The 12,413-nt window shown below is 53.0% G+C and overlaps 1 protein-coding gene across 3 annotated transcripts in view; it reads right to left on the bottom strand.

Annotated features, from left to right (window-relative positions):
* Window positions 1-12,413, bottom strand: part of FPGS (folylpolyglutamate synthase) — a 295,989-nt gene that overhangs the window by 184,749 nt on the left and 98,827 nt on the right. For all 3 annotated transcript variants that reach the window (XM_078646660.1, XM_078646658.1, XM_078646659.1), the window contains exon 2: window positions 1,794-1,922. In XM_078646660.1, coding sequence (XP_078502786.1) covers window positions 1,794-1,922 — 129 coding nt within the window. The remainder of the gene's footprint in view (window positions 1-1,793; window positions 1,923-12,413) is intronic.

The following is a 12,413-nucleotide window of genomic DNA, read 5'->3' as shown; positions in this document are numbered from 1 at the left end:
GGCCGATAGGGGAGGAGCTTGTAGAGTCATCGGATCTAGTTGCTGCATTTTCATTCCTAATAACGCACCGTCTGTTTATTCAGCTATAACCAGACTTCATAAAATTGCCCATCAGTTACACCAGAATCCAGGCACCTGGACATGGTCCGGTTGGCTCTGGAGTATAATATCTGCCTGGGGATGGAAAGTATTGTCATTCCTAGGTATAGCAGTAATGATCATATTCAGTTGCTGCCTCTGTTTACAATGTGGCCCTGCGATTTGCGGCTTGTGTGCTACCTCTTGTATTCCTAGTCCAAAGTCCCGTTCCAAGACAATTCGAGACGAGCAAATGATGCTATATGAACAGATAGATGGTTTCATGAATATTGATGTTTCCTGATGGAAACGTAGGGCACAAGGAGGGAATGAGGAAAATTGAATTTTGCCTTGTTATATGTGCCTACGTGTTCCCCATCCTATGTTATATGTGCATGATCGATATGCATATATCCCCCTATGATCGATTAAAGACGCAATTATAGTTGTGTCCAACGTTAATATGTTAGTTTCCGGTTCTCGTGAAAGCAACGAGTATTAGGCCTATGTTGCCAACGTTTTACATTATGCACGTTAATTCATTGAATTGTCCCCGTTACTAGGCCTCAAAGGGCCCGGACACCAGATTCAAGCTCCAGTCTTCTGAACCCACTCCGAGGAGCGATGCAGCCCCCACCTGCATCCCTGACCCTTCACTTACTTCCTGCCGCGCAGCGCGGTGCCCGGCCTGGCTCTGCCTGCCTGTCTGCCAAGAATATGTTATGCCTCTAGTTATCAGTTCAGCTCTCCGTCTTCACATTCCTAAGCTACTGAACCGCATAAACAGCTTCAGTTATAGTCTAGTCTTTCTGTCTCCATGCAAGAGAATTACTGTATTAATATTCCATAGACGATTCATAACACACGCAATACATGAAGAGTATATGCATGCACCAGTCTTAGTGTCAAGTAGCCTTTGCCCTGATAACTTTTAGATTCTATCAACATGTACTCCAAACACCAGATACCAGATATGCTATAGGTACATGTCGTCCTGACATCGCAGACTTTCGTCTCCTCTTCTAGTGCAGAAGTCATAGCCCCCAGTTCTCCCCGGTAACACGTCATTGTCCGTTTGCGCGCACCACTAGGTTAAAGGTCCCAGCTGCTCAGGTAGCCCCCTCCATGTATCCGCCCACTTTATGACACTTCTGTGACGTTCTCATCACATGTCTACGTGCACGCCCTGTGCACGCCTTCTTTTCACGCCCATGTGTTCTTATCTTACGCTTGTCACTAGTTACGCCTACTGTATGTAATGTAATTGTGATGTTTTACTATATATATCATGTACTGTTGATGAAACGTTGCAGCTGCCTTCTATGCCATTCTATTTCAGGCTGTCCCGATCCTGTCCCTTCCCTTATGCCTGAATAACGCCCGTTCGACTTAGATTCCTCGGATCCTGCCTCTTATTTATTGAGCTATCTGTTATTATTAATGTATTCAAAAATAGTACCGGTAATTAATTATTTATTTACCACACTAGGGCCAGGGGCCACGGGGGGGGACAAAGACTAGGGCCAGGGGCCACGGGGGGCAAAGACCAGGGCCAGGGGCCACAGGGCGTGGAGGGGGCATGGGGGGGAATAGGCCTGGGGCTCCGGGAGGGGAAGGGGGATTCGGCCAAGGGCTCAGAGGGGTCTAGGCCAACCCACCATCGATACTGCACTCGCCCACCCTGCAATCACCCCTCCACAGCAGCCAACACTCACCTTGAGCCCGCTCCGCTCCAGGAAGCCCCCCATGGCTTCCAGCTGCAGCTGGGGGTTCCCCCGCTCACGCTTCACCTGCTCCAGGTAGCTGGCATTTGTCTGCAGGGTGTTCAGAGTCCGGATGGCGTCCTGGGCAGAAGAGAGAGCAGAGATTAGCTTGATGGATACCAGCGACGGCAGGAGGTGTGAGAGAGAGGGATGCAGTGGTCGTGGGTAGAAGGAGGAAGAGAAGAGGTTAGAAATGGGATTTCTGGTTGGCTGAGGCTTGCACCAAAGCCAGGCAGAAACCACCACTCTAAGTCAGGGCAAGGAAGTCACCCGCCAAGATAAACCCTGCTCACCCTCTTGGTAGCTTGGCACGAGCAGTCAGGCTTATCTCAGAGGCGATGTGTAAAGCATTTGCGCACGCACCCACCAGCAACAACATCCCAGGCCCCCCACAAAAGGAACTCCACACAAGGTTATATAAAAATAGCCTTTGTATTATCAGAACACATCAGAATCAGAATCACAGGATGAACATTGTGCCATAGGCACGGGCAGAATTTACAGGGGATATATGTACAGGACAGGGCCACACGGACCACTGTCAGGAATAAGCACTTGGTATAACTAGAACAAGCAGAAGCTTCACACATGATGCATAGAAACACATTCAGAGGTATAGGCTAGAAGCTTACACATGAGGCATGAAAACCCATTCAGAGGTATAGGCTAGAAGCTTTGCACATGATGCATAAAAACACATTCAGAGGTGTAGGGAAAACACAGGACGCATAAAACACATTCAGGGGTGTAAGAAGACACAGGACGCATAAAAACACATTCAGTGGTGTAGGGAAGACACATGACGCATAAAACACATTCAGCGGTGTAGGGAAGACACATGATGCATAAAACACATTCAGAGGTGTAGGGAAAACACATGATGCATGAAAACACATTCAGCCGTGTCAATGGAGACATGACGCATAAAAACACATTCAGCGGTGTAGGTAAAACAGGACGCATAAAACACATTCAGCGGTGTAGGGAAGACACATGACGCATAAAACACATTCAGCGGTGTAGGGAAGACACATGATGCATAAAACACATTCAGAGGTACCAGAACACAGGGTGCGCAAAACATACAACACACAGTACATTTCCTAACACCCAAAAGCAATAGGACATAGATCATAATAGCACCTAAACCACAGTTAGCGCAGAAAACAGAATAGCACATAAATCACTTTTAAAGTCCAGGTTGCGCCACTGCGCCAATACCTAAACGTAGCAGCTGCCCACTACTTGCTGGGCAGCTGGGGACAGAACAGGGCGTAAACGCTGCAGCTCGCACTAAGTGCTGCGCTGCTGGGGAGGGCCAGAGTAGGGGCGAAGGAGTGCGACTCACTCCTGAGTCCAAAGATATAGTCCCTAGAAAGAAAGACCTAAACGGTGCAGCTGCCCACTACTTGCTGGGCAGCTGTAGGATCAAACTTGCGGCATGGGCCCTCACTGGCTCTCTGAAAGAAAACTGCTCTACAGGATTTGGAGCCCTCTAGGCTCTGGAACAGCTGCGGGGCATTGGAGCCACACAGGGCTCTAAAAGTGACTGGGGCCCTCAGAGCCACGGGGCTCTGTAATGAAGTCTTGCCCCCAGGAGCCCACTGACTCCTTAAAGAAATAAATGCCCTTAAGCCCCATCACGGGACTTTTAAACAAATACGGGCCATCGCTGTTGGAGCCCGCAGGCTCAGAACGAACATGCAGCATATGTGTGAGCCCTCGGGCTCTCAAAATAACGGGGGGGGGGCCTCTGGAGCCATCCGGTTCCTAAAACAAACAAATGCCCCATCGTTGAGCAGCCCCACTGTCAAGCGGGGGCTGCTTAAGGACACAGGGACTTCAGCGCGTGGGGCCTCAATTTGGGGCTCTCCTACCCCGCACTCCTCCCAGGCAGCTCTAATCAGCAGCTGCTTCTCCGGGGCGGGGGGGGGGGTGCACCACGCTTCACCCGGTCCCCCATCTCGGGACCGGGACTTCGGGAGGCGGAGCCCTCGTGGCTCCGGGCGGACTCCTCGGCCGGGGCTCCTTCCATTACATGGGAGCCCTGCAACACAGGTACTGTGCTTTTCTGGCTGCCCCGGGGCTCTCCCTAATTCAAGGGAGCCCCGGGCGGCCATCACTCGGCCTGCTTCTCTTTCCGGCCGGCGGCGGCAGGCAGGACTTCCTGCCGGATCGCAGGCCCCGCCCACGTCCCGGCCAAAGGTGCCTGACTTCCGGTTTCACAGAGCAGGACTGCGGCTGTGATTTCTTTTCTCGGGGGCAACACGAGGGGTAGGCTCCCTCTAGCACAAACGTAAAGGCAGAAGCAGGGTGGCACCCTTACTAAACAATTAAATAAACGGGGTGGCACCCGTAAAGGAAAATAATTAAATATGCGGGAAACCATTTCGGGGGATCCCCACACCAGGGGAATCTCCTCAAGAAAGAGGGCAGCATCGCGCTGCCATTAATAATTTGCAATAAGAAGGGGAAGGCTCCCTCAGCAACAGGGCAATTTAAAATAAAGCGCTTCCCAGGCGCTAGGGGGAGGGGGGGCAGAGACCATCAAGCCCCCAAGGGAGGACTCCCAGAGCGAAGGGGTCCCAGTAACAAGCAGGGGATCCCAGAAAAAGGTCTCCAGGGCAAGGAGAAAGTCTCCCAGCCATCCTCAGGCCAGGCAGAAGGGTCCAAAAGAAGACCTCCAGCAATCCAGGGGCTGGGCAGGGCCCAAGGAGGCAAGCCCTCCCCTGGGCCCTAGCAGCAGCACGTCCCTGGTAGATTCTAGTCAGGAAAACAAGAACATTTTACAAGAGGTCACAGCCTCTTTTTATACACAAAATTCCTTTGTCTAAAGGTGCAGGCAAGGGGCAAACCAGATACAACTGGTTCCTGAGGACTTTGTTTTGCTCAGCCCCTCTCTATTCACAGGATAGGCCAGGGACATCAGACGCCACACGGGGTGGAGCCAGCATTGTGGGGGAAAGCCCAGCCCTATTCAGGTCCCAGGTGCACTCCTCCCCAGCCATCAACATGCAGATCGCCCATTCACCACCGGGGCAGACCCATCCTGACTCCAGGAGCCTGGCACACCAGCCAGCCCCAGCCAATCACAAGCCAGCACATTCACTGCACAGACAGGCCAACTTCTAGAAGTGGCACTTCCACACTAGACACAATAACGCCGCACACATCATCGCGCAGCATTTAATCACACGAGTCCGCACATACCAAACTCGCACCTGCACTCCCCACGAATCAGGAACTACCAGGGACACATACATTCCCCATGCATTCCTATGGGAGGTCAGGCCAATCTCACACACGCACTCAGAGAGCGCACGCACTTTACAATGCGCCACAGTGACAAAGTGCGCCAAGACCAGAAATCATTATAATGAGGTAACCTTACAAGGCAAAATGTTCAGGGGTGAACCTGCCAGAAGGGCCGAGTCTAACAGGAGAGCAGAGATTAGGAGAGGGCAAGAGGTGCCAAAGAGGGAGGCAATGGTTTGAAAAGGAGGTGGCAGTGTATAAGAGCGGATTGTGCAGCGCCTAGCTGGGTTGGTGCCTAGCTGGTGCACCACTTAGCTGGGTTAGTGCCTAGCTTGTACAGTGCCTTAGTGCCTAGCTTGTACAGCCCCTATCTGGGTTAATGCCTCTAGTCTGAATTAAAGATATGGTAGAAATATTACATGTCTCGAAATGTACGCGTTCCAGAGAAGCCAGGGCAGTGTTCTCTTTACTGCTCTCTGCTCGCCCTTGTTGAGGCGTGTGTCACTGTCCTCTGGGACTGTTCTTTCCAACAGAGCCAGATGTCCACTCGAACTGATTCGATGTCTCACAATAGTTCCCACGTGGCCTGTGAAGCGGGTCTAGAAGCCCAGAAGGGCCTCATGTTAGTGTGAAGGTTGCACCAGAGACCTGCTGGAGGAGGTCTCCAGAACAGCTTCCAGCAGGAGATGCCCCAGGTCTGTCTCAACACTCCCTTCCCACCACATCAGACTCTCCAGTGCGTCTCCTTGCAACGACTCTACAAAACCCTCCTATGAAGGTTTGAAAGCACATGAGCTCTGATCCCAAGGTCAGATCTTTGGTCAGGCCCTGAGAGCAGAGGACAGGTCTTTATAAGCAGCTGGTGTACGTGTCCCGAGCCAAGGCTGGGCGCACACACTGGTCTCTCATGCCTGGGCCTCTTAGGGCAGGTAGAGCCCCGGCCAAGGCTGGGCCCACCCAGCATCCAACTAACGCACCAAGAGCAATCAAAGAAGGAGAAGCCACACGCCGAGATGAACCAAGGGAGGAGAAGCCACACGCTGAGATGAACCAAGGGAGGAGAAGCCACACGCCGAGATGAATCAAAGAAGGAGAAGCCACACGCCGAGATGAACCAAGGGAGGAGAAGCCACACGCCGAGATGAACCAAGGGAGGAGAAGCCACACGCCGAGAGGAACCAAAGGAGAAGCCACACTCCGAGATGAACCACGGGAGAAGCCACGCGCCGTGATGAACCACGGGAGGAGAAGCCACAAGCCGAGATGAATCAAAGAAGGAGAAGCCACACGCCGAGATGAACCAAGGGAGGAGAAGCCACACGCCGAGAGGAACCAAAGGAGAAGCCACACTCCGAGATGAACCACGGGAGAAGCCACACGCCGTGATGAACCACGGGAGGAGAAGCCACAAGCCAAGATGAACCACGGGAGGAGAAGCCACAAGCCAAGATGAACCAAGGGAGGAGAAGCCACACTCCGAGATGAACCACAGGAGGAGAAGCCACACTCCGAGATGAACCACAGGAGGAGAAGCCACACGCCGAGATGAACCAAGGGAGCCGAAGCCACTCGCCGAGATGAACCAAGGGAGGAGTAGCCACACGCCGAGATGAACCACAGGAGGAGAAACCACACGCCGAGATGAACCACAGGAGGAGAAGCCACAAGCCGAGATGAACCAAAGGAGGAGAAGCCACACGCCGAGATGAACCAAGGGAGGAGATGCCACACTCCGAGATGCATCAAAGGAGAAGCCACACTCCGAGATGCTTCAAAGGAGAAGCCACACTCCGAGATGCTTCAAAGGAGAAGCCACACTCCGAGATGCTTCAAAGGAGAAGCCACACTCCGAGATGCTTCAAAGGAGAAGCCACACTCCGAGATGCTTCAAAGGAGAAGCCACACTCCGAGATGCTTCAAAGGAGAAGCCACACTCCGAGATGCTTCAAAGGAGAAGCCACACTCCGAGATGCTTCAAAGGAGAAGCCACACTCCGAGATGCTTCAAAGGAGAAGCCACACTCCGAGATGCTTCAAAGGAGAAGCCACACTCCGAGATGCTTCAAAGGAGAAGCCACACTCCGAGATGCTTCAAAGGAGAAGCCACACTCCGAGATGCTTCAAAGGAGAAGCCACACTCCGAGATGCATCAAAGGAGAAGCCACACTCCGAGATGCATCAAAGGAGAAGCCACACTCCGAGATGCATCAAAGGAGAAGCCACACTCCGAGATGCATCAAAGGAGAAGCCACACTCCGAGATGCATCAAAGGAGAAGCCACACTCCGAGATGCATCAAAGGAGAAGCCACACTCCGAGATGCATCAAAGGAGAAGCCACACTCCGAGATGCATCAAAGGAGAAGCCACACTCCGAGATGCATCAAAGGAGAAGCCACACTCCGAGATGCATCAAAGGAGAAGCCACACTCCGAGATGCATCAAAGGAGAAGCCACACTCCGAGATGCATCAAAGGAGAAGCCACACTCCGAGATGCATCAAAGGAGAAGCCACACTCCGAGATGCATCAAAGGAGAAGCCACACTCCGAGATGCATCAAAGGAGAAGCCACACTCCGAGATGCATCAAAGGAGAAGCCACACTCCGAGATGCATCAAAGGAGAAGCCACACTCCGAGATGCATCAAAGGAGAAGCCACACTCCGAGATGCATCAAAGGAGAAGCCACACTCCGAGATGCATCAAAGGAGAAGCCACACTCCGAGATGCATCAAAGGAGAAGCCACACTCCGAGATGCATCAAAGGAGCAGCCACACTCCGAGATGCATCAAAGGAGCAGCCACACTCCGAGATGCATCAAAGGAGCAGCCACACTCCGAGATGCATCAAAGGAGCAGCCACACTCCGAGATGCATCAAAGGAGAAGCCACACTCCGAGATGCATCAAAGGAGAAGCCACACTCCGAGATGCATCAAAGGAGAAGCCACACTCCGAGATGTATCAAAGGAGAAGCCACACTCCGAGATGCATCAAAGGAGAAGCCACACTCCGAGATGCATCAAAGGAGAAGCCACACTCCGAGATGCATCAAAGGAGAAGCCACACTCCGAGATGCATCAAAGGAGAAGCCACACTCCGAGATGCATCAAAGGAGAAGCCACACTCCGAGATGCATCAAAGGAGAAGCCACACTCCGAGATGCATCAAAGGAGAAGCCACACTCCGAGATGCATCAAAGGAGAAGCCACACTCCGAGATGCATCAAAGGAGAAGCCACACTCCGAGATGCATCAAAGGAGAAGCCACACTCCGAGATGCATCAAAGGAGAAGCCACACTCCGAGATGCATCAAAGGAGAAGCCACACTCCGAGATGCATCAAAGGAGAAGCCACACTCCGAGATGCATCAAAGAAGAAGCTACACTCCGAGATGAACCAAGGGAGGCGAAGCCACACGCCGAGATGAACCAAAGGAGGCGAAGCCAGATGCCGAGATGAACCAAGGGAGGAGAAGCCACACGCCGAGATGAACCAAAGGAGGAGAAGCCACACCCCTAGATGAACCAAAGGAGGAGAAGCCACACCCCTAGATGAACCAAAGGAGGAGAAGCCACATGCTGAGATGAACCTAAGGAGAAGCCACACGCCGAGATGAACCAAAGGAGGAGAAGCCACACGCCGAGATGAACCAAGGGAAGAGAAGCCACACGCCGAGTGAACCAAGGGAAGAGAAGCCACACGCAGAGATGAACCAAGGGAAGAGAAGCCACACGCAGAGATGAACCAAGGGAAGAGAAGCCACACGCAGAGATGAACCAAGGGAAGAGAAGCCACACGCCGAGATGAACCAAAGGAGGAGAAGCCACACGCCGAGATGAATCAAAGGAGAAGCCTTACACCGAGATGAACCAAGGGAGGCGAAGCCACACGCCGAGATGAACCAAAGGAGGCGAAGCCACACCCCAAGATGAACCAAAGGAGGCGAAGCCACACCCCAAGATAAACCAAAGGAGAAGCCACACGCCGAGATGAACCGAAGGGGAAGAAGCCACACGCCGAGATGAACCAAAGAAGAAGCCCCACGCCGAGGTGAACCAAAGGAGGAGAAGCTAAATGCTGAGATAAACCAAGAGAGATGCCTCACACTGAGATGAACCAAAGGAGGAGAAGCCTCACGCCGAGATGAACCACATGAGAAGCCGTACACTGAGATGCATGAAAGGAGAAGAAGCCTTCACATCCAAGAATTCTCCAACTTTAACTTGAAGCTTGGGTGCTCACTTGTCCGGCCACCTCCAGGTGTCGGGGCACAGATGTGCTCAAACTAAAACACACAAGTGCAAGGGGAAGCGTTCAGCGACGAAGTACTGCCAGGCCTGGCCTGGCCTGCTCCATTGCCAGACAGGGCAGAAACAGAAAGGTCAGCTCTGGAAAATCCCATGTGTGTACAGAGTCACTGTCTTTGACAAAGTGTTGGACTTGGCCCTTACGGCAGGTTCACCCCTAGACTTTTTGCTTGTAATGGTGACCTGGTGATGGTGATTTTTGGGTTCTGCGCACTTTCACTGTGTCCCAGTGGAAAGTGCGTGCGCACTCTGAGTGCGTGGAGTGAGGCTGGCCTGCCCTCCCATAGGAATGCATGGGGAATGTGTGTGTCCCTGGTAGTTACTGATGTGTGGGGAGTGCAGGCTCGAGTTTGGTATGTGTGAACTCGTGAGAGTGAATGCTGCAAAATGGTGTATGCGGCTTGTATGTGTCTAGTGGGAAAGTGCCACTTCTAGACATGGCTGTGTGTGTGCAGTGAGGGTGCTGGAGTGTGATTGGCTGGAGCTGGCTGGCATGCCAGGCTCCAGGAAGTCTGGATGGGTCTGCCCGGTGGTGAGTGGGAGATTAGCATGCTGATGGCTGGGGAGGAGTGTACCTGTGTCCTGAATGAGGCTGGGTTTTCCCCTGACAATGCTGGCTCCGCCCCCCTGTGGTGCGACTGATGACCCTAGCCCTGCCAGTGAATGAAATGGGTGCTTGAGCCATCAAGAGTGCTCCAAAACCAGCTGCGACTGGTTTTTCCCCCCACCCTGCACCCTTAGACAATGGAATGTGGTGTATAAAAATGGGGCTGTGTCCCCACAGAAGTTGTTCTCTTCCAGGATCCTGAGGGGGCTGCTGCTGCTGCTGGGCCAGAGGACCGCCACTTGGACTGTCTCCCTGCCTGGAGACCCAGGGAGCTGGCTCTGGGCCCAGCCTTGCCCCCCTGCCTTGCAGAAGGACTTTCTCTGGACTTGTGCTGTCCTCTAGCGCTGGGAAGTGCTGGAATTACCTCCTAGCGCTTGGAAGCGCTTTGTTTCCCACTTATGGCGCTTGGGAGCGCTGAATTCACCTGTATAGCGCTTGAGAGCGCTGTACTTTCCTTCTAGCGCCTGGGAGCGCTTTAAATTTCATTTAGCGCTTGGGAGCGCTCTGGGTGCTTTGGCCGGTGCCCACCCGGCATCTTTTGCCTGCGTGCTGTGTTGCTGTCCCAATCGAGTGCCCACCTCAATTCATTGTGTATTTTAAAGCAGCCGGTGCCTACCCGGCATTGCCCCTCGAGGTTCACCGCCGCAGCCCGGGGTGTTTAGAAACGTTGCCGGGTCGCTGCCAAGTGCGACCCGGAAGTGCCCGCCTCCCTGCTCGGGCCGCGCTGTCATTGGCGGACACCCGAGGCAGGAAGCCAGGCAAGCTGCAGCAGGACGAGGGCAGGACCAGCGAGTCTCCCTTCTGCTTCCCCCGGTCTGGGGAAGCCTAGAAGTGCCTCGAGAGCAGCCCCCGCCGAGGAGCCACACCGGGACCGGAGAGGAGTTCCCCCGCCAAGCAGCAGCGCCAGAGGGTCTCCGTGTTCTCCCGGTGAGTGAAGCAGTGTTGCCCAGAGAAGGGGGAGGCATCGGGGCACATTGCCGGTGCCCGCCGCTCCCTCGTGCTCTCTCCCCGAGTGAGGGAAATTGTTAGAGCCCGAGAGGCTCTTGGGGGGCAGTCAATTGTTTTGAGCTCAAGCCTCACCTTTCTGGCAGAGAGCCCAGGAGGGCTCAGGGGGCAAAGTGCGTGGTAGAGCCCCGAGAGGCTCAAGGCAAGCGCCACAATTGTTTGAAGAGCCCACGAGGCTCTGGGGGCATTACCTGGTCTCGAGCCACGAGAGGCTCCTGAGGGCATTTTTGTATTTAGAGCCCTGAGAGGCTCGAAGTGCCAGATTGTTTATTAAGAGCCCAGCGAGGCTCCAAGGGGCTAGTCATCTGTTTAGAGCCCTGAGGGGCTCAGGGGGACATTTTATTTGTTCAGAACCTGAGAGGCTCCAACGTTGTCCCCACCAGCATTGCTCCCCAGTTGCCCAGCACTTCGTGGGCAGCTGCTGCGTTTAGGTCCCCCTGACTTTGGGACACACGGCGTCCAAGCCCCAACAAGGCCAGTTGGCCTAGGGACAGTCACAGGTGGTGACTTAAGTGAGTTTGGCGCAATTGTGATTGCTACACCTCTGAATGTATTGTTGATGCATCATGTGTTTTCCTCCCCTGCACCTCTGAATGTGTTTTAATGAGTCATGTGCCATGTCCTTACACCCCTACAGGTATTGTGATACTTAGGTGGTTGTTTTTCTCCTAGTGCAGGTGGTGCTAGTGAGGTCCTGGTTACCAGTGATTACTGGTTGTGTGCTATTTTATGCTAAAGTAAATTTACATTCTATGTTCTAAGTGCTACTTCTAAAAAGTGCTGATTCCTGACAGTGGTCCAGGTGGCCCTGTCTTGTACATATCCCCTGTAAATTCTGCCCGTGCCTCTGGCACATTGTAAAGTGTGTGTTTTATCTAATGTGCTTTGGTGTAATACAAAGGCTATTTTTTTATATAACCTTGTGTGGAGTTTCCTTTGTGGTGGGCCTTGGGTGTTGTTGCTGGGGGTGCGTGCGCAAATACTTAACTCATATCGCCTCCAAGTTTAGCCTTGCTGCTCGCGCCAGGTTACCTAGAGGGTGAGCAGGGGTTATCTTGGCGTGTAACTCCCTTGCCCTGACTTGGGAGTAGTGGTCTCGGACTGACTTTGGCTCAAGCCCTGGCCAGCCAGGGATCCCATTTCTAACACAAAGTTTCTTCGCTTCATACACTTTCTAAGGTGGCAAGCAATAGTAAACAGTTCTGTACATGTGGGGCAGTCACCCTAGTTAATAAATGCGTGCTTTCAAGACAATATACAGGCGTTTTTTACTCCTTTCACAGTTCCTTATGACCAGGTTATCAGAACCTTTGTACACTTGTATGTGGTGTAAATGAATAAAAGAAGAACACTAGATAATACATGGAAGGGGCTCTCCAGGGGGCCTTAAGCAGGTATG

Source organism: Lissotriton helveticus, chromosome 5_2 (genome assembly GCF_964261635.1).
Source record: "Lissotriton helveticus chromosome 5_2, aLisHel1.1, whole genome shotgun sequence".
NCBI lineage: Eukaryota > Metazoa > Chordata > Amphibia > Caudata > Salamandridae > Lissotriton > Lissotriton helveticus.
The sequence above is the reverse complement of the archived record's forward strand: the minus strand, read 5'-3'. Positions and strand labels throughout refer to the sequence as shown.